At 49.0% G+C, this 20,879-nt stretch overlaps 1 protein-coding gene across 2 annotated transcripts in view; it reads right to left on the reverse strand.

Moving 5' to 3' along the window:
* Window positions 1-13,598: 13,598 nt before the first annotated feature.
* The window catches only part of LOC141174221 (uncharacterized), a 241,200-nt gene continuing 233,919 nt past the window's right edge, over window positions 13,599-20,879 (reverse strand). Inside the window, exons 10-12 of one of the 2 annotated variants that reach the window (XM_073659036.1) lie at window positions 20,394-20,708; window positions 20,199-20,249; window positions 13,599-15,479 (exon numbers count right to left, since the gene is read on the reverse strand). In XM_073659036.1, coding sequence (XP_073515137.1) covers window positions 15,196-15,479; window positions 20,199-20,249; window positions 20,394-20,708 — 650 coding nt within the window. In that variant the 3' untranslated portion in view covers window positions 13,599-15,195. Of the gene's footprint in view, window positions 15,480-18,560; window positions 18,718-20,198; window positions 20,250-20,393; window positions 20,709-20,879 lie in introns of those variants that run through there. The other variant, XM_073659037.1, reaches the window with a different exon arrangement.

Here is a 20,879-nt window from a genome sequence, read left to right on the forward strand (position 1 = left end):
GCAGTGTCGTGACAGCATTGTGGGCAGCGGTGGGAGCATTGCTGAGAGCGTCGTGGGCCGCGTCGCGCAGTGTCGTGACAGCATTGTGGGCAGCGGTGGGAGCATTGCTGAGAGCGTCGTGGGCCGCGTCGCGCAGTGTCGTGACAGCATTGTGGGCAGCGGTGGGAGTATTGCTGAGAGCGTCGTGGGCCACGTCGCGCAGTGTCGTGACAGCATTGTGGGCAGCGGTGGGAGCATTGCTGAGAGCGTCGTGGGCCACGTCGCGCAGTGTCGTGACAGCATTGTGGGCAGCGGTGGGAGCATTGCTGAGAGCGTCGTGGGCCGCGTCACGCAGTGTCGTGACAGCATTGTGGGCAGCGGTGGGAGCATTGCTGAGAGCGTCGTGGGCCGCGTCGCGCAGTGTCGTGACAGCATTGTGGGCAGCGGTGGGAGCATTGCTGAGAGCGTCGTGGGCCTCGTCGCGCAGTGTCGTGACAGCATTGTGGGCAGCGGTGGGAGCATTGCTGAGAGCGTCGTGGGCCGCGTCGCGCAGTGTCGTGACAGCATTGTGGGCAGCGGTGGGAGCATTGCTGAGAGCGTCGTGGGCCGCGTCGCGCAGTGTCGTGACAGCATTGTGGGCACCGGTGGTAGCATTGCTGAGAGCGTCGTGGGCCGCGTCACGCAGTGTCGTGACAGCATTGTGGGCAGCGGTGGGAGCATTGCTGAGAGCGTCGTGGGCCGCGTCGCGCAGTGTCGTGACAGCATTGTGGGCAGCGGTGGGAGCATTGCTGAGAGCGTTGTGGGCCCCGTCGTGCAGTGTCGTGACAGCATTGTGGGCAGCGGTGGGAGCATTGCTGAGAGCGTTGTGGGCCCCGTCGCGCAGTGTCGTGACAGCATTGTGGGCAGCGGTGGGAGCATTGCTGAGAGCGTCGTGGGCCGCGTCGCGCAGTGTCGTGACAGCATTGTGGGCAGCGGTGGGCGTATCTTTGTGAGTGTCGTGGGCTGCGGTGCGGCACGTTGTTGGCAGCGGTGGGGCACGTCATTGTGGGCAGCGGTGGGGTGCGGCGTTGTGAATGTTGTGGGCAGTGGTAGGGCATGTTGTTGTGGGCAGTAATGGGCAGCAGTGAGGCATGTCTTTGTGGGCAGTGGTGGAGCACGTCGTTGTGGGGCGCGTTGTTTGGAACATCGTCACTTATTCCTTCCAAAGACCATAGTAAGGACCAGGGGACACTAATGACGGGTGAAAGAAAGGCGATTCCGGCAGCTAAACAGGAAAGGGTTCTTTACAGTCAGAGCAGAGACTGTGGAACGCCGACCACAAGAGGTAGTGATGGCCGACACTATAACAGCTTTATACAAGGGCCGGATGATTTCCTCAATACGCATAACATTGTGGTTACAGTTAAACTAGATAAAATGTTACACCTATAGTAGCACTTTTGATCCTGGGTTCTAGGACTTTTCGCCTTTTCTCGGGATCAAGAAGGAATTTCTCCCCGTGATGCAAATTAGCTGAATGTGTCCTGAGGTTTTTGTCTTCTTCTGGATCAACAAATTTAGGTACTGGGATTTTAGTAATGCCATGAGTAATACAAAAATACAACTAATTAAAAAATTATAAACGGGTTTATTTGTAATTGTAATAGAGCAGCAATAATAAAAATGGTAATAATACATTTGTGAGGCCGAGTCCCAGTAAGTTAGTGGAGTGTTAGTGGAGGGAGGACGATTGGGGGAGAAAGGTTGAACTTGATGGACCGAGGTCTTTATTCTACTTACGTTACTATGTTACTATGTGGGCAGTGGTGGTGTGTTGTTGCGAACGTCGTGGGCAGCGGTGGGCGCATTATTGTGAGCGTCGTAGGCAGGGGTGGGGCACGTTGTTGGGAGCATCATGGACAGTGGTAGAGCACTTCATCGTGGGCAGCGGTGGGGTGCGTTGTTGGGAGAATTGTGGGCAGTGGTGGGGCACATCATTGTGGGCAGTCAAGGGCAGCGGTGGAAGCGCCTTTGTGAGCGTCGTGGGCAGCAGTGGGCACATTGTTGGGAGTGTTGTTGGCAGCAATAGGCGTAACTGATAGGCTGGAAGCCAGATGCTGTGCACTACTCATGTGTGAACAGTGCCCTATACAAGCCTTTTTATGTGCAATTCTAACACTAAGCAGCCATCCCCTCCATGAACTGGTAGGTTGTGAGTTGTTGTCTCATCAGTATTTTGCACCTGTGTTGCCGCCATCTTTATTATATGGGCTGACTGCATCCTGGTAGTGCACTAGTTCTGAGACCTGGCAGGTAAACACTCTTGCCTTTTTTGCTGTTTTTTTTCTACAGGGTAATGGAGTGGTCTTTGGTCTACAGGGTAATGGAGTGGTCTTTGGTCTACAGGGTAATGGGGTGGTCTTTGGTCTACAGGGTAATGGAGTGGTCTTTGATCTACAGTGTAATGGAGTGGTCTTTGGTCTACAGGGTAATGGGGTGGTCTTTGTTCTACAGGGTAATGGGGTGGTCTTTGGTCTCCTGGGTAATGGAGTGGACTTTGATCTACAGGATAATGAGGTGGTCTTTGATCTACAGAGTAATGGAGTGGTCTTTGGTCTACAGGGTAATGGAGTGGTCTTTGATCTACAGGATGATGAGGTGGTCTTTGATCTACAGGTTAATGGGGTGGTCTTTGGTCTCCTGGGTAATGGAGTAGCCTTTGGTCTACAGAGTAATGGGGTGATCTTTGGTCTACAAGGTAATAGGGTGGTCTTTGGTCTACAGTGTAATTGAGTGGTCTTTGATCTACAGGATAATGGAGTGGTCTTTGGTCTACAGGGTAATGGTGTGGTCTTTGTTCTACAGGGTAATGGGGTGGTCTTTGGTCTACAAGGTAATGGGGTGGTCTTTGGTCTACAGGGTAATTTGGTGGTCTTTGTTCTACAGGGTAATGGGGTGGTCTTTGGTCTACAGGGTAATGGGGTGGTCTTTGATCTATAGGGTAATGAGGTGGTCTCTGGTCTACAGGGTAATGGGTGGTCTTTGATCTACAGGGCAATGGGGTGGTCTTTGGTCTACAGGGTAATGGAGTGGTCTTTGGTCTAGAGGGTAATGTAGTAGACTTTGATCTACAGGGTAATGGGTGGTCTTTGATCTACAGGGCAATGGGGTGGTCTTTGGTCTACAGGGCAATGGAGTGGTCTTTGGTCTACAGGGTAATGGAGTAGACTTTGATCTACAGGGTAATGGGGTGGTATTTGGTCTACAGGGTAATGGGGTGGTCTTTGGTCTACAGGGAAATGAGGAGGTCTTTAGTCTACAGTGTAATGGAGTGGTCTTTGATCTACAGGGTAATGGGGTGGTCTTTGGTCTCCTGGGTAATGGAGTAGTCTTTGGTCTACAGAGTAATGGGGTGATCTTTGGTCTACAAGGTAATAGGGTGGTCTTTGGTCTACAGTGTAATTGAGTGGTCTTTGATTTACATGGTAATGGAGTGGTCTTTGGTCTACAGGGTAATGGGGTGGTCTTTGTTCTACAGGGTAATGGGGTGGTCTTTGGTCTACAAGGTAATGGGGTGGTCTTTGTTCTACAGGGTAATGGGGTGGTCTTTGTTCTACAGGGTAATGGGGTGGTATTTGGTCTACAGGGTAATGGGGTGGTCTTTGGTCTACAGGGAAATGAGGAGGTCTTTGGTCTACAGTGTAATGGAGTGGTCTTTGATCTACAGGGTAATGGAGTGGTCTTTGGTCTACAGGGTAATGGGGTGGTCTTTGGTCTACAGGGTAATGGGGTGGTCTTTGGTCTCCTGGGTAATGGAGTGGACTTTGATCTACAGGATAATGAGGTGGTCTTTGATCTACAGAGTAATGGAGTGGTCTTTGGTCTACAGGGTAATGGAGTGGTCTTTGATCTACAGGATAATGAGGTGGTCTTTGATCTACAGGTTAATGGGGTGGTCTTTGGTCTCCTGGGTAATGGAGTAGTCTTTGGTCTACAGAGTAATGGGGTGATCTTTGGTCTACAAGGTAATAGGGTCGTCTTTGGTCTACAGTGTAATTGAGTGGTCTTTGATCTACATGGTAATGGAGTGGTCTTTGGTCTACAGGGTAATGGGGTGGTCTTTGTTCTACAGGGTAATGGGGTGGTCTTTGGTCTACAAGGTAATGGGGTGGTCTTTGGTCTACAGGGTAATGGGGTGGTCTTTGTTCTACAGGGTAATGGGGTGGTCTTTGGTCTACAGGGTAATGGGGTGGTCTTTGGTCTACAGGGTAATGGGGTGGTCTTTGATCTATAGGGTAATGGTGTGGTCTTTGGTCTACAGGGCAATGGAGTGGTCTTTGGTCTACAGGGTAATGGAGTAGACTTTGATCTACAGGGTAATGGGTGGTCTTTGATCTACAGGGCAATGGGGTGGTCTTTGGTCTACAGGGCAATGGAGTGGTCTTTGGTCTACAGGGTAATGGAGTAGACTTTGATGTACAGGGTAATGGTGTGGTATTTGGTCTACAGGGTAATGGGGTGGTCTTTGGTCTACAGGGAAATGAGGAGGTCTTTGGTCTACAGGGCAATGGGGTGGTCTTTGGTCTACAGGGTAATGGAGTGGTCTTTGCTCTACAGGGTAATGGGGTGGTCTTTGATCTATAAGGTAATGTGGTGGTCTTTGGTCTACAGGGTAAAGGGGGGTCTTTGATCTACAGGGTAATGGGGTGATCTACAGGGTAATGGGGGGTCTTTGATCTACAGGGTAATGGGGTGATCTACAGGGTGATGGGATGGTCTTTGGCTGAGGTTAAGTGGATTGTGAAAATTAAGGCAAATCATAGTCATAATGAAAAGTTGTCTTTGCATCATTCTTGTGATATCTTTGGACAGGGATTGCACTCTCCTTTCCTGACATATAATGGAGTGCATATATTAATATGGGGCGCGTCCTTCCTCAATGTTTGGGTTTTATGTGAGATTGTTCTCCCCTTCATTACGGTGAAGTATGCGCAGCCTTCAGGCCATATATTTAATGGTCAGGTATTTAGTGTTATTACTACATGTAAATCCAAAAAAAGAGAGACGGTCCAATAATGTATGAACTCCCAGAGAATCCAGACTAATATAATGCCCAAAGCAAAATGAAGCAGATGCGACTTATATAAATATAGAAAATGTAATCTTTATTGAAAGTTACTAAAGCATAAAACAATTATGTAAAAGATAGTTTTTAGGAGTGTGACAAGGAGACCACACCTCACCAGGGAGCAGAACAATGCAGAAAAACATTCTGACAACAGTCCAATAAGATGGGAGGAAATTCATAAGTGCATATAACAATGGAGTCATAAGTGATTAGATAGCATAATAGGATATACAGAGATAACCCCTTAGTTGATGTGAGGGGGTCTATGCAGAGTCCACACCAGTACTTTCAAGGTGTTCATAAATAATATCCAGTCACAGAATCCACCCGTGAAAATCATCTGAACAGTTTGAAGAATAGCAAGTATCTTAAATACCCAATGGGCAAAATCCCATGGTATACAAAATCAAAAGTAAAGTACTCATCTGAACAACTTGGTATTGGTGAGGAGAGGTACCCCAACGCGCGTTACGTGTTAGCTTCTTACCCCATGAAGAACTGTAGACTCCACTGCGATTATATTTTATTATCCCTGTATATCCTATTATGCTATTTGATCACGTGTGACTCAATTAATATATGCAGTTTTGAATTTCATCCATCTTATTGGACTGTTGATGGAATTTTTTCTGTATTGTTTTGCTCCCTGGTGAGTTGTGGTCCCTGTCACTGACGCGCCCCCACAGTCGTGGGGTACTCGGCAGCCGGGCCTATGGGTGCTGGTGGGGGATATCACGGTGGGTGGCCCGGTCCGTGGCCCAGGGCGGTCAACAAAAAGGGGAATTATTTATAGGGGATTTGTAAAGTTCGTGACGCCACCTGTGGAATGCGGCTATGTGGAGCCGCCGCTGCGGAGCCGTCCTCTGGAGCTGGTGTTACGGCAGCAGGGATGGTGTGGCTCTCCACAGGAAGAGCTAGCTCCACGGCAGTGTAGGGAAATGGATGGTGGTACAGGTGAGAGACGGCCAGGAATGTTCAGGGAGAAATGACAGACACTCACATGGGGGTAAGCTTCGGTACCTTTACTGGTGTAGTTGCAGGTATGGTCCAGGGTACTCGGCACGAAGGGCGCACTTCTGGACTCTCCCCAGTGAGCGGGTATAGGGCCTCCTGATTCATTGCTTTCACTTGCTAAGCTTCTGACCTGCCTGGAACTAGGCCTGGCTTAATTACTGTCTCTCTCTCTTGCACCTGCTGACCTGATGGTAGGGCCTTCTCTTGGAGATCACTCTCCCTGGACGCTGGGGCCTCCGTGACTCCTAGCCCTGGTACAGTAGTCAGCGTTGGTCGACCTGGGACTTGTAGTCCTCCAGGTATCCGGTGGTCCCTACTGGGTATAAAGGGACCCGGTAGGCGCGGACCCGGTGTCCTGTGTATAGTTCGGGGTGAGCCTGGTACGCTCCTCTGCCCCTGTGTTACTTCTTCTCTCCTCTCGCCTTCGGCCACACTCAGGGCCCTCACTAGGCTTCAACTCGTGCTGTAGGCCTTGGCTCGCCTAAGCATAGCAGCCAGCGTGCTGCGTCTTCACTGATCTCCTAGTGTCAGCACACTCTCTAAAACTGACTGAACTGCCTGGCTCCACCCTCCATATATATCCCTAATGGGGCTCCCTCTGGTGGTCTGAGGTGGAAGGGTGGAGGTGTTTGTATGTAGCGAGGGCCTCTTGTGGAGAACTCCATCCATGCACCCTTCTGGGTTCTGTGGCACCTGTGCGTAGCAGGGCGCCACATCACTCTCCCTAAAAACTATCTTTTACATTATTGTTTTATGTTTAAGCAATTTCAATAAAGATTAACTTATTACTACACATCTATATTCTCTATATGTGGTATTATGTCTGCGTGGTCATTCATGATCGATTCTCGATGCATCGCTGTAATCTCGTGGGTTTACATAATGCAGTCATTACTTCTATGTGAGCAGTTATGGGGTGATGGTCACACCGCGGTGACATTTTTAGCATGTGCGTGCCTTTGTATTTGTGTTCTCCTCATTACATACCCACGTCCCAAAATTCATATTGGTTCCTCCTATTCCTTCTACATAACATTAGTCTAATAATTTGGAGTGGGGGTTATGGTTTTGGGGAAATATAACTATTACTGAAGGTTTGGATGGAGGAAGGGGAGAGGTATGGCAGAATGAATAATTCACTTCTTTTACTTGGGATTTTCATTTTTCACTGATTTCAACAAATCCATTATAATATAAAATCACAACAGACAGGACGGCCAGGGAGGAAACAGGAGAGTCTACAGACAGGATGATTGGAGATAGCAACTACCGCTTAGTATGAGGTGTCTGTAGACTCTCCTGCATCCTACCTGGCCATCCTGTTTATAGACTCTCCAGCCTCCTCCCCGGCCATCCTGTCTGTAGACTCTCCTGCATCCTACCTGGCCATCCTGTTTATAGACTCTCCAGCCTCCTCCCCGGCCATCCTGTCTGTAGACTCTCCTGCATCCTACCTGGCCATCCTGTTTATAGACTCTCCAGCCTCCTCCCCGGCCATCCTATCTGTAGACTCTCCTGCATCCTACCTGGCCATCCTGTTTATAGACTCTCCAGCCTACTCCCCGGCCATCCTGTCTGTAGACTCTCCTGCATCCTACCTGGCCATCCTGTTTATAGACTCTCCAGCCTCCTCCCCGGCCATCCTGTCTGTAGACTCTCCTGCATCCTACCTGGCCATCCTGTTTATAGACTCTCCAGCCTCCTCCCCGGCCATCCTATCTGTAGACTCTCCTGCATCCTACCTGGCCATCCTGTTTATAGACTCTCCAGCCTCCTCCCCAGCCATCCTGTCTGTAAACTCTCCTGCATCCTACCTGGCCATCCTGTTTATAGACTCTCCAGCCTCCTCCCCAGCCATCCTGTCTGTAGACTTTCCAGCATCCTACCTGGCAATCCTGACTGTAGACTCTCCTGCATCCTCCACGGCCTTCCTGTCTGTAGACTCTCTTGCGTCTTCCACGGCTATCCTGTCTGTATACTCTCGTGCGTCCTCCCTCTCTGTCCTGTCTGTAGATTCTCCAGCTTCCTCCCTGGCTATTCTATCTGTATTCTATTCTGCGCCCTCCCTGGCCGATCCTGTCTGTATTCTCTCCTGCGTCCTCCTCCATTGTCCTGTCTGTAGACTCTCCTGCATCCTCCCCGGCCATCCTGTCTGTATTCTATCCTGTGTCCTCCCCAGCTGTCCTGTCTGTAGACTCTCCTGCATCCTTCCCTGCCGTCCTGTCTGTATTCTCTCCTGCATCCTCCCCGGCCATCCTGTCTGTATTCTATCCTGTGTCCTCCCCGGCCATCCTGTCTGTAATCTCTTGTGCATCCTCCTCTGCCATCCTGTCTGTAGACTCTCCTGCATCCTTCCCTGCCGTCCTGTCTGTATTCTCTCCTGCATCCTCCCCGGCCATCCTGTCTGTATTCTATCCTGTGTCCTCCCCGGCCATCCTGTCTGTAATCTCTTGTGCATCCTCCTCTGCCATCCTGTCTGTAGACTCTCCTGCGTCCTCCCCTGCTGTCCTGTCTGTAGACTCTCCTGCATCCTTCCCAGCCGTCCTGTCTGTATTCTCTCCTGCATCCTCCCCGGCCATCCTGTCTGTAATCTCTTGTGCATCCTCCTCTGCCATCCTGTCTGTAGACTCTCCTGCATCCTCCCGGCTGTCCTGTCTGTATTCTCTCCTGCACCCTCCCCAGCTGTCCTGTCTGTAGACTCTCCTACATCCTCCCCAGCCATCCTGTCTGTAGACTCTCCTGCATCCTCCCCGCCCATCCTGTCTGTATTCTCTACTGCGTTCTCTCTGACAATCCTGTCTGTAGACTCTCCAGCCTCCTCCCCAGCCATCCTGTCTGTAGACTCTCCTGCATCCTCCCCAGCCATCCTGTCTGTAGACTCTCCTGTATCCTCCTCGGTCTTCCTGTCTGTATTCTCTTCTGCATCCTCCCTGGCCATCCTATCTATATTCTCTCCTGCATCCTCTCTGGCCGTCCTGTCTGTAGACTTTCCTGCATCCTCCCCAGCCGTCCTGTCTGTAGACTCTCCTGGTCCCTCCCCAGCCATTTTTGTATTCTCTCCTGCATCCTCCCTGGCCGTCCTGTCTGTATTCTCTTCTGCATCTTTCTCCGCCATCCTGTCTGTATTCTCTCCTGCATCCTCCCCAGCTGTCCTGTCTGTAGACTCTCCTTCATCCTCCCCGGCCATCCTGTCTGTATTCTCTACTGCGTTCTCTATGACAATCCTGTCTGTAGACTCTCCTACGTTCTCCTCGGCCGTCCTGTCTGTTGATTCTCCTGGCTCATTGGCCATTTACAGACAGCATCTTTTAAATAGACCAATTCAAGTCATCCTGGAAATATATCTGTGGTCAAGCCTATAAAAAGCTGGGTTACACTAAGACGTGTTCACATGTGGGGGCAGTTTAAAGACTGATGTGTTCCATGATTCCTTTTTCCTCCCTCAGGAAACAGAATAACTGCAGACGGAAACGTTGTAGTTATTTCTGTTTTCTCCATTTTTAATTTAGAACTGTTTTGCATATTTGTATTTTTACCTTTTGATATATTTATTCTAAGCACTGTATACTTTTATATTAAAGCTTAAAACCTTTAATAAGTCGATCTTTGTTCACTCTAAAAGAATCCATAGCCTTTAAGAGAGTGACCTCTTGATTGTCTGACAGTAACATATTTCGGGGACTCATCAGCCCCAGTGTTTGGTGAGTGGTGGCAGCGTTAAGTTGGGGTGTGCTGGATGTGTCACTTTATAGCCTAAAACACAGGTTAGGAGCTGGATTGAGTGACAGGAGATAAAGTGACCCATGCAGGCGCGCTCCTCGTCACGTGCTGAGAAGTGGGCACGGGACACTGCTTTTCTGCTGTTGCTTTTTTACTGCCAAGAGAGCTGGTTTTGCTGCAGAAATAAAACGCAGCAAAAACGCAACGTGTGAACATATCCTAATGCTTCTCTTGCTGCACTGTCCAGGACTACAACTCCCAGCAGACATTGCTCCTCCTACCTCATGGAAGGGGAGGAACAGCAGAGGAAGGGACTGATTGGCTGGGCAGGTTGGAGAAGAAGGGAGGAGTTAGCTGTGCAGAGAGATGTGTGATCCTACATTACAGACTGGTGAGGGTCTGACACTGAGGAGCAGAGGACAGAGGCGCAGAGTGAGTGCTGACAGCTCCGCAGCTCAGTGTGAGGGGAGAAGACCATCCTGGAGCTGGACCCCATCTACAGATAGACAGGGTCACCAGGAGATGTCCACCACCGCCTGGCTTATCCCCAGAGAAGGTTCCTGGTCACTCTCCAGGTATCTGAATGCTCCAGCCCCAAACTGGAGGCAATGTGACTAGAGAGCTCTGAGTACGTCCTGCTTGGACTTCTGGTTCCACTATTAAGGAATCTCTAAGAGAACTGTAGTTGAGAGGACATTACTGGGACTTGTGCTTCTGCTACAAGAAGGTTCATGAGGGAACTGTAACTGGAGGGATTTAGCTTTGATTGTGATCTTAAAGTGCAGGAACGGTTCCTGTACACGCGCCAACATCTGCTGCAACTGAGCCCCATTGTTGCACCGTTACTTGCATTGCTGCAGCAATTTCTGGGTTATGTGTTAGGAGTGTGTCTGCTGTCACTTAAAGGGAAAGTGTCATCCTTAACTGTGGGCCAGCAGGATACTGCCCCGTCTCATGCTGCACATAACACATCTGCATCTCTGGCTGCTATGGGCATAAAAGGGGACAAACTTATGGTGTGACCCCCATGCTCCCCTGACCTCAACCCCATTGAGAACCTCTGGAGCATCATCAAAAGGAGTGTCTATGATGGCGGGAGGCAGTTCACATCTAAGCAACAGCTCTGGGAGGGTATTCTGTCCTCATGCAAAACAACTGAAGCAGAAACCATCCAAAACCTGACAAATTCAATGGACGAGAGAGTTCAGAAGCTCCTTTCCAACAAGGGGTCCTATGTGAAAATGTAACATCACCTAGAATAAAGTTTTGAGGTGAAAACGGTTTGATTTCAGTGTGTAATAACCTGCTAATGCTTAGAATTTCACAAATGACCATTTTTTTGTTCTTTATTAAAATGAAAAGGTTGAAAACTCTGCTGTGCAGAATAATGTGGAACACAGTGTAGTGCAGCAATCACTACATCAAGGCTGCTGTAGATCCCAACCTCACCTTCACGAAGGTCGCCCATCTGCTGTGTTTGTGTGGTGACTTGTGTTTGCGGCTCCTTGTTATGCCCCCGACATTTTACACTTTTTAACCCCTGTACAATAAACTTGTTGGGTTACTTTAATCTCATCTATTATGAATGTGTATGGAGCACGGACAGGGGTCTCCTTAGTCGCCCCCTGCCAGAAGAGGAAGACCCTCCTGCATTCACCTGGAGCTCCCAGCAAGATTGGGGTGGAGGCGCTGCACCATACTGAGGTGAGAAGTGTCGGACCCCCAGCCCACAGAGGCGGCTTATAGGGGTGTTACTAAAAAAAGTATACTGTGGTACCGTGTGGACAAGACAAATCTATGGGAATACTTTTATGCCCCAAAAAAGACAAAAGTATTATAAGTGATCCCTTTATTATACTCTACAAGAGATCCCTTTATTATACTCTGTGAGAGATCTCTTTATTATACTCTACGAGAGATCCCTTTATTATACTCTGCAAGAGATCCCTTTATTATACTCTGCGAGAGATCTCTTTATTATACTCTACGAGAGATCCCTTTATTATACTCTGCAAGAGATCCCTTTATTATACTCTGCGAGAGATCCCTTTATTATACTCTATGAGAGATCCCTTTATTATACTCTGCGAGAGATCCCTTTATTATACTCTGCGAGAGATCCCTTTATTATAATCTAGGAGCGATCCCTTTATTATACTCTGCGAGAGATCCCTTCATTATACTCCGCGAGAGATCCCTTCATTGTACTCCACGAGAGATCCCTTTATTATACTCTGCGAGAGATCTCTTTATTATACTCTGCGAGAGATCCCTTTATTATACTCTGCGAGAGATCCCTTTATTATACTCTATGAGAGATCCCTTTATTATACTCTGCAAGAGATCCCTTTATTATACTCTGCGAGAGATCCCTTTATTATAATCTAGGAGCGATCCCTTTATTATACTCTGCGAGAGATCCCTTTATTATACTCTGCGAGAGATCCCTTTATTATAATCTAGGAGCGATCCCTTTATTATACTCTGCGAGAGATCCCTTCATTATACTCCGCGAGAGATCCCTTCATTGTACTCCACGAGAGATCCCTTTATTATACTCTGCGAGAGATCCCTTTATTGCCTAGCCAGAAGAATTATATTTGCAAATATAATTTTTCTGGTTAGCTAATGAAGGGATCTCTGGCGGAGTATAATGAAGGGATCTCTTGCGGAGTATAATGATGGGATCTCTGGCGGAGTATAATGAAGGGATCTCTGGCGGAGTATAATGAAGGGATCTCACGGAGTATAATGAAGGGATCTCTGGCGGAGTACAATGAAGGGATCTCTGGCGGAGTACAATGAAGGGATCTCTGGCGGAGTACAATGAAGGGATCTCACGGAGTATAATGAAGGGATCTCTGGCGGAGTATAATGAAGGGATCTCACGGAGTATAATGAAGGGATCTCTCGTGAGGTATAATGAAGGGATCTCTGGCGGAGTACAATGAAGGGATCTCTGGCGGAGTACAATGAAGGGATCTCTGGTGGAGTACAATGAAGGGATCTCTGCGGAGTACAATGAAGGGATCTCTGGCGGAGTACAATGAAGGGATCTCTGGCGGAGTACAATGAAGGGATCTCTGCGGAGTACAATGAAGGGATCTCTGGCGGAGTACAATGAAGGGATCTCACGGAGTATAATGAAGGGATCTCTGGCGGAGTATAATGAAGGGATCTCACGGAGTATAATGAAGGGATCTCTCGTGAGGTATAATGAAGGGATCTCTGGCGGAGTACAATGAAGGGATCTCTGGCGGAGTACAATGAAGGGATCTCTGGTGGAGTACAATGAAGGGATCTCTGCGGAGTACAATGAAGGGATCTCTGGTGGAGTACAATGAAGGGATCTCTGGTGGAGTACAATGAAGGGATCTCTGCGGAGTACAATGAAGGGATCTCTGGTGGAGTACAATGAAGGGATCTCTGGTGGAGTACAATGAAGGGATCTCTGGTGGAGTACAATGAAGGGATCTCTGGCGGAGTACAATGAAGGGATCTCTTAGAATAGTTTAGTCTCTTTTGGGTATAATTATTTCCGCAGGTGAGTTGATGAGTTGGCGGCGGCGGCTGAAGAAGTTGTTTTGCTTTCAGATAAACCATCATGTAGATGAGAGACCTTTAATGGCGGCAGAAATAAACGCGGTTAGCGGCCGCTCTCCAGACCACCTAGGGCTCTTCATCAGGCACTGGGGTAACGAAGTGTCCGAAGAGACGCAAAAGAGCAGAGACGCGGTGTAATAATAACCGGCCAATAAATAGACTCAACACGGTAAGGTTCCTGCAGATTCTCCTTTACTTGTCAGGTAGAAACGTAAGAACAGACGATGGCTTTGACGACAGTCACAGAAAAGTTGGAGAAGAGATCTGTTGTTCAGTGAACGTTCGTCCATCCATGAATGATTATTCGAATATTCTCAGGAAGATTGGTAATTCATAGCACAATGGCACCGCACATATGTGACCAGGTAGAGCAACCATAACGGGGAAATATATACTAAAATGTATATGGGGGTCCGCATAACTGCTGTTCAACCAGCAACATGTCCAGACAAAGCCTTCATCAGGGGCTGCGGCCAGACCATAGAGCTGGGCAAGGAGAGTTCCTCGTCTTAGGGGTCCTCTCTAAAGAGATTGAAGGGGACACTTTAAGGGAAATTTCCCTAAGAGATGCAGGACCATATCCCTTCCAATAAATAAGATGGAATTGTCCATGGATCTTCTTGCATTCCAGAATCTACTCTAATGATGGACATTCACGTCTGTGATCGAAAGAGTAACTGAGCCGCTCTGCTCTGCCTACTCTTACCACGTTACCGAGTCTCTGCATATTGCCCCAGGACCATAGACATCCATGAGTCTGTGCTCGCTGCATATTGCCCCAGGACCATAGACATCCATGAGTCTGTGCTCGCTGCATATTGCCCCAGGACCATACACATCCATGAGTCTGTGCTCGCTGCCATTGACCCCAGGACCATAGACATCCATGAGTCTGTGCTCAGTGCCATTGACCCCAGGACCATAGACATCCATGAGTCTGTGTTCAGTGCTGTTGACCCCAGGACCATAGACATCCATGAGTCTGAGCTCGCTGCATATTGCCCCAGGACCATAGACATCCATGAGTCTGTGCTCAGTGCCATTGACCCCATGACCATAGACATCCATGAGTCTGTGCTCGCTGCATATTACTCCAGGACCATAGACATCCATGAGTCTGTGCTCAGTGCCATTGACCCCAGGACCATAGACATCCATGAGTCTGTGTTCAGTGCTGTTGACCCCAGGACCATAGACATCCATGAGTCTGAGCTCGCTGCATATTGCCCCAGGACCATAGACATCCATGAGTCTGTGCTCAGTGCCATTGACCCCATGACCATAGACATCCATGAGTCTGTGCTCGCTGCATATTACTCCAGGACCATAGACATCCATGAGTCTGTGCTCAGTGCCATTGACCCCAGGATCATAGACATCCATGAGTCTGTGCTCAGTGCCATTGACCCCAGGACCATAGACATCCATGAGTCTGTGCTCAGTGCCATTGACCCCAGGACCATACACATCCATGAGTCTGTGCTCAGTGCCATTGACCCCAGGACCATAGACATCCATGAGTCTGTGGTCGCTGCCATTGACCCTAGGACCATAGACATCCATGAGTCTGTGCTCGCTGCCATTAACCCCAGGACCATAGACATCCATGAGTCTGTGCTCAGAGCCGTTGACCCCAGGACCATAGACATCCATGAGTCTGTGCTCGCTGCCATTGTCCCCAGGACCATAGACATCCATGAGCCTGTGCTCGCTGCCATTGTCCCCAGGAGTTTAGACATTGAAGACTCGCACGTCATTGATCCCAGCAGATCTCATTGAAGCTTCAGGATGAAATGTTCCTCTTGTATCTGCAGATTATACGTCACCTCACATGTGATTATGGAGTCTCTGTCCGTCTCCTGCGCAGTGAAGGTGACTGTGGAGAAGCTGCCAGATCCCTCCGTCATGTTCTGGATCTCACCATCGATAGGAAACATCCCCTTACTCCAGGAGAAGACAGAATCAGCCGCGTCACAGCCGTCCACATAGCATGTGAGAGTGACCTTGTCTCCCACCCCGGGACTCTCCGTCAGGCACTGGATGCCTCTGGTCTTCACTGTGGAGAGAAGATAAAGGACAATAAACTGCGGCTTCACGATATTATTAATGAGCCCGCACCCCGAAGAGCAGAGACCCCCCCAACAAGTATAAATCCATCACACAAGTTCTTCATCTTTTGATATATATTCAGCTCTGGCTCGGGATAGCACGCGTGCTGGGTCACGCGTGCAATAGATTTTAAGTGCAATAGTTAAAAGTGCAGTTATACATGGCAGTTGGACAGGGCAGGAGACAGGTAAGGTGCATAAGATATTCATACAAACATGCTTCTTGGTCACTCATACTGCATTAGTCTTATCAATCTGCTTTTTATTTGTTTTCACTTCTGCTTTCTCACAACTCACCCGCCCTTTAACACATTCTGTGCACTCACTCTATATCAGCCCCTACCTTCTCCCCTCTCCCATGTATAACTCTGAGGCTCTACTGACATTCCTCACCCACTGCAAACCATCCTCTACCTCCATACAGCACTCAAAACATTCATACAAATCATTGCACCACCTGCTCTATCTCTTCTTTCTCCTTTTACTAGTCGCAGGCGACATCTCCCCCAACCCTGGGCCCCCCTCCACTAGCATACACCACTCTCCTCCAGCTGCATATAGAAACCCTGCTAATCTTATTAACGTTCAGTGCATGCCCTCTCCTATCGATTTCCATTGTGCTCTCTGGAACGCACGGTCTGTGTGTAACAAACTAACTTACATCCATGATTTTTTCCTCTCTAATTCCCTTAACCTTCTGGCTATCACAGAAACCTGGATTCAGCAGCCAGACACCACCGCTGCTGCTGCTCTCTCGTTTGGTGGGCTGAAATTTTCACATACCGCCAGACCTGGCAACAGACAGGGTGGAGGTGTTGGTCTGCTCCTTTCCTCAAAATGTGCTTTCCAGGTCATCCCCCCGGTTCCCTCACTTATGTTTCCTTCCTTTGAAGTCCACACCATCAGACTCTTTAAACCGTTCTCCCTGCGAGTGGCAGTCGTGTATCACCCTCCAGGCTCCTCCCACCAGTTCTTGGATAACTTTGCCACCTGGCTTCCTCACTTTCTATCCTGTGACATCCCCACCCTCATCATGGGCGACTTTAACATCCCCATCGATGATCCCCTCTCCCAATCTGCCTCTCATCTACTTTCTCTAACCTCTTCATTCCGTCTCACAGTTTACTAATTCTCCTACCCATGAAGACGGGAATACTCTGGACCTGTTTTTTTCCAGTCTCTGCTCACTGGATGACTTTACCAACTCCCCTCTCCCGCTCTCGGACCACAACCTTCTTTCCTTTTCTGTTAAGAATTGTCTCCTCACCCGGGACACCCCCACTTACCACACTTATAGGGATACACGTACCATTAATACCCAGCAGCTTATGGACAATCTCCACACATCTTTAGCCCCCATCTCCTCCCTCTCCTGTCCAGACTTAAGGCAAAGTCACACTTAGCGAAGCTACAACGATCCCGACAACGATACAACCTGTCAGGGATCGTTGCTGCGTCGCTATGTGGTCGCTGGTGAGCTGTCAAACAGGCAGGCTCACCAGCGATCAGGGGAGCAGTGACATCGTGGAAAGAATCTTTCCACGATGTCCTGCTCCTGGTTACCAGCCTGCTGAAGTAGGAGCAGGCTGGTAACCATGATAAACAGCGGGTTACTAGGTGCACACGCGCACCTAGAAACCCGCTGTTTATCATGGTTACCACTCTGCTATGGTGAGAGGGAGGTTACCGCTGTTTATCATGGTTACCAGCCTGATCGCTGGTCCCGCTGGTCACACACAGTGATGTGTGCTGACCAGCGGGAGGGCAACGACCAAAAAAAGGTCCAGGACATTCTGCAGCGATCAGCGACCTCACAGCAGGGGCCTGATCGCTGCAAAGTGTCACACACAGCGACATCGCTGGTGAGGTCACTGTTGCGTCACCAAAACCGTGACACAGCAGCGATCTCGCTATGTGAGACGGGGGCTTTAGCATTGTCACACTACAATAATACACTGAAGAGCGCCCTAGATGAAGCCGCACCTTCTACACGCAGAAAGACCCGAAACAGACAATGGCAGCCCTGGCACACGATGCAAACACGCTTTCTCCAGCGCTGCTCAAGGTGCCGAGCGTCAGTGGAGAAAATCTCTTTTATCAGAAGACTTCATCCACTATAAGATCATGCTCAAAACCTATAACTCTGCCCTTCATCCATCCAAACAATCCTACTTCACCACCCTCATCACTTCACTAGCTAACAAACCAAAATGACTTTATGAAACTTTAAACTCCCTGCTGAGCCCTAAAGCAAAGGCCCCCATCACCAACCTCAGCGGGGAGGATCTGGCCACTTATTTCTTTGAAAAAATCAGCCACATCCAACAGGACATTTCAGTCCAATCTCCTCAGTGCCTGGATCCCCTTCCCTCCCGCACTTCAAGCTCACTAGCCATCTTTGAGCCGGTCACAGAAGAAGTTACCCAGCTCCTCGCTTCTTCTCGGCCTACAACCTGCACCAGTGACCCTATTCCCTCACATCTCCTGCAGTCCCTCTCACCGGTGGTCACCACTCACCTGACTAAAATATTTAACCTCTCTCTTTCTTCAGGTATCTTTCCCTCCTCATTTAAACAAGCCATCATATCCCCTTTACTTAAAAAACCATCCCTGGACCAGAACTGCGCTGCTAACTACAGACCGGTCTCTAATCTTCCCTTCATCTCTAAACTCCTGGAACGCCTGGTCCATTCCCGTCTAATCCGCTATCTCTCAGACAACTCTCTCCTCCACCCTCTACAATCTGGTTTCCGCTCCTTACACTCCACTGAAACTGTCCTCACTAAAGTCTCTAATGATCTGATCTACTAACAGCTAAATCCAATGGTCACTGCTCCCTGCTGATCTCCTGGATCTCTCTGCTGATCTCCTGGATCTCTCTGCTGATTCTCCTGGATCTCTCTGCTGATCTCCTGGATCTCTCTGCTGATCTCCTGGATCTCTCTGCTGATCTCCTGGATCTCTCTGCTGATCTCCTGGATCTCTCTGCAGCATCTGACCCTGTGGATCACCAGCTCCTCTTCACTATGCTCCGCTCTATAGGCCTCTCCTGATTCTCCTCCTACCTCTCTGACCGCTCCTTCACTGTGTCTTTTGCCGGCTCCTCTTCCTCTCCTCGCCCCCTTACTATCGGGGTCCCGCACGGCTCAGTCCTAGGCCCCCTCTTCTTCTCTGTATACACTGCCCCTATCGGACAAACAATCAGCAGATTTGGGTTCCAGTATCCTCTCTATGCTGACGACACCCAATTATACACCTCTTCCCCTGACATCACCCCTACCCTAATACAAAATACCAAGGATTGTCTGTCCGCTGTCTCTAACATCATGTCCTCCCTCTATCTGACACTGAATCTCTCCAAAACTGAACTTCTTGTGTTTCCCGCCTCTACTAACCTACCTATACCTAACACCACAATTACCTTGGAGGGTTCAACCATAACTCCCAGCAGCACGCCCGCTGCCTTGGGGTCACACTCGACACTAACCTTTCCTTTACCCCCCATATCCGATCACTCACTCCTGTCACCTGCATCTTATAAACATCTCCAGAATCCGACCTTTTCTCACTTTTGAAACTGCTAAAACTCTGACTGTCGCTCTTATTCGCTCTCGTCTGGACTACAGCAACTCTCTTCTGATCGGTCTCCCTCTTACAAAAATTTCCCCTCTCCAATCCGTCCTGAATGCGGCAGCCAGGGTCGTATTTCTATCCAGCTGCTTCACCGATGCTTCCATCTTGTGCCAGTCATTACACTGGTTACTCATTCGCTACAGGGTCCAATATAAACTCATCGCTCTCACCCACAAAGCTCTCCACAGTTCTGCACCGCCTTATATCTCCTCTTTCATCTCTGTCTATCGTCCCTCCCATGCCCTCTGTTCTACAAATGACCTAAGACTAACATCCCCCATAATCCGAACCTCGCACCTCCGTCTCCAAGACTTCTCTCGTGCTGCGCCAGTTTTCTGGAATGCTCTACCCCAGAAGATCCGACTGATGCGTAGCCCCGATGTCTTTAAGCGCGCTTTAAAAACGCATGTCTTTAAACAAGCCTACCATCTCAAATATGATAATCCCGACTTATTATAATTGCCTGACCTGAAATAACAAGCACTTTCCACCTATCGTGTCCCTCCATTTCCTTGTAGAATGTAAGCAGCGAGAGCCGGACCCTCACTCCTAATGTAACTGTTCACTGTCTCACCTTGTATTGAATTTATTGTCTGTACATGTCCCCGCTTAATTGTAAAGTGCTGCGGAATATGTTGGCGCTATAGAAATAAAAATTATTATTATTATTATTATTATGGGTGGGTCACAGCCCTGTGAGAACTACATGTATGGCCTGAGCACTTCCATCTCTGGAGATCTCTACTGTGCGACCATAATGGTCATCGTGTGGTCTTTCCCTATGATCGTAGACCTCTGGTTTCTGTTCTGATTATTTCTTCATGTCTGTCTGACAAAAGCTTCAGAAGTTGTATAAAAGTAAAATCTATATTTTCTGAAATTCTGCTTCTCTCCCTCACATGGGTCCGACAGATTGAGGATCTAAGCTCATGGCTCCTTCCTCTCCCAATTCCCATCTGTACAGTGATTTCGGTGACTGATGGTGCCTTCTGACTGGTGGCCGCCATGTGCTTGCGCCCATATGCTTCACTTACCTGAGCCTGGAGGTCTGGCGGGAGGACGTCGTTCGTGGTCAGAGGTCCTTCCTAAGAAGAGAGCAATGTGAGAAGAGTTATTGTACCTGAGCAGAGTAGTTGGCGTCTGTGCAGAGACGTACAGAGGCGCAGTCATTGTGAGCAGACAGGTCTCTCCTGGACCTCCCGTATGTCTCATGTCAGGGCGTCTCGTACCTGAGAGGTGCAGGGTGTACAGCTGCTCATACACTTTCTTAGTGACAGAATGTGTCGCCTCACAGCGGACGGACGTCAGGTGGTCACTGTCCTGCGGAGTGAACCTCAGGCTGCTGGAGCAACGACATAGAAAGTCCTTCCCAATCTCGGGGTCTCTCGTGGTCACGACGTCACTGGGAAACGGGTTGAAGTCTTTATACCATTTCACTCGAATGTCTGGGGTGAATCCAGATATCACCGCTGTAAATATGGCTTCCTTCCCTGCGGCAAGTCTCTCCGGCCGCACCGTTATGTCCGAAAATGTCGGAGCTTTATCTGCAGGAGAAACCGAGAAAGAGAGAAATGACTCCGATCCCTGTGCACCCTGCAGAGCGGAGACCCCACAAGCTTCTGTCCTGGACCCTCAGGCCGCTGCCAGCTTCATACATGTACAGGATGTAATTCTCGTACACCTCGTATTATAATCGACTGCACCTCATGTATTAT

This window comes from Phyllobates terribilis, unplaced genomic scaffold (assembly GCF_046119375.1).
Source record: "Phyllobates terribilis strain yellow unplaced genomic scaffold, ASM4611937v1 Scaffold_13__5_contigs__length_258822181, whole genome shotgun sequence".
Lineage (NCBI taxonomy): Eukaryota > Metazoa > Chordata > Amphibia > Anura > Dendrobatidae > Phyllobates > Phyllobates terribilis.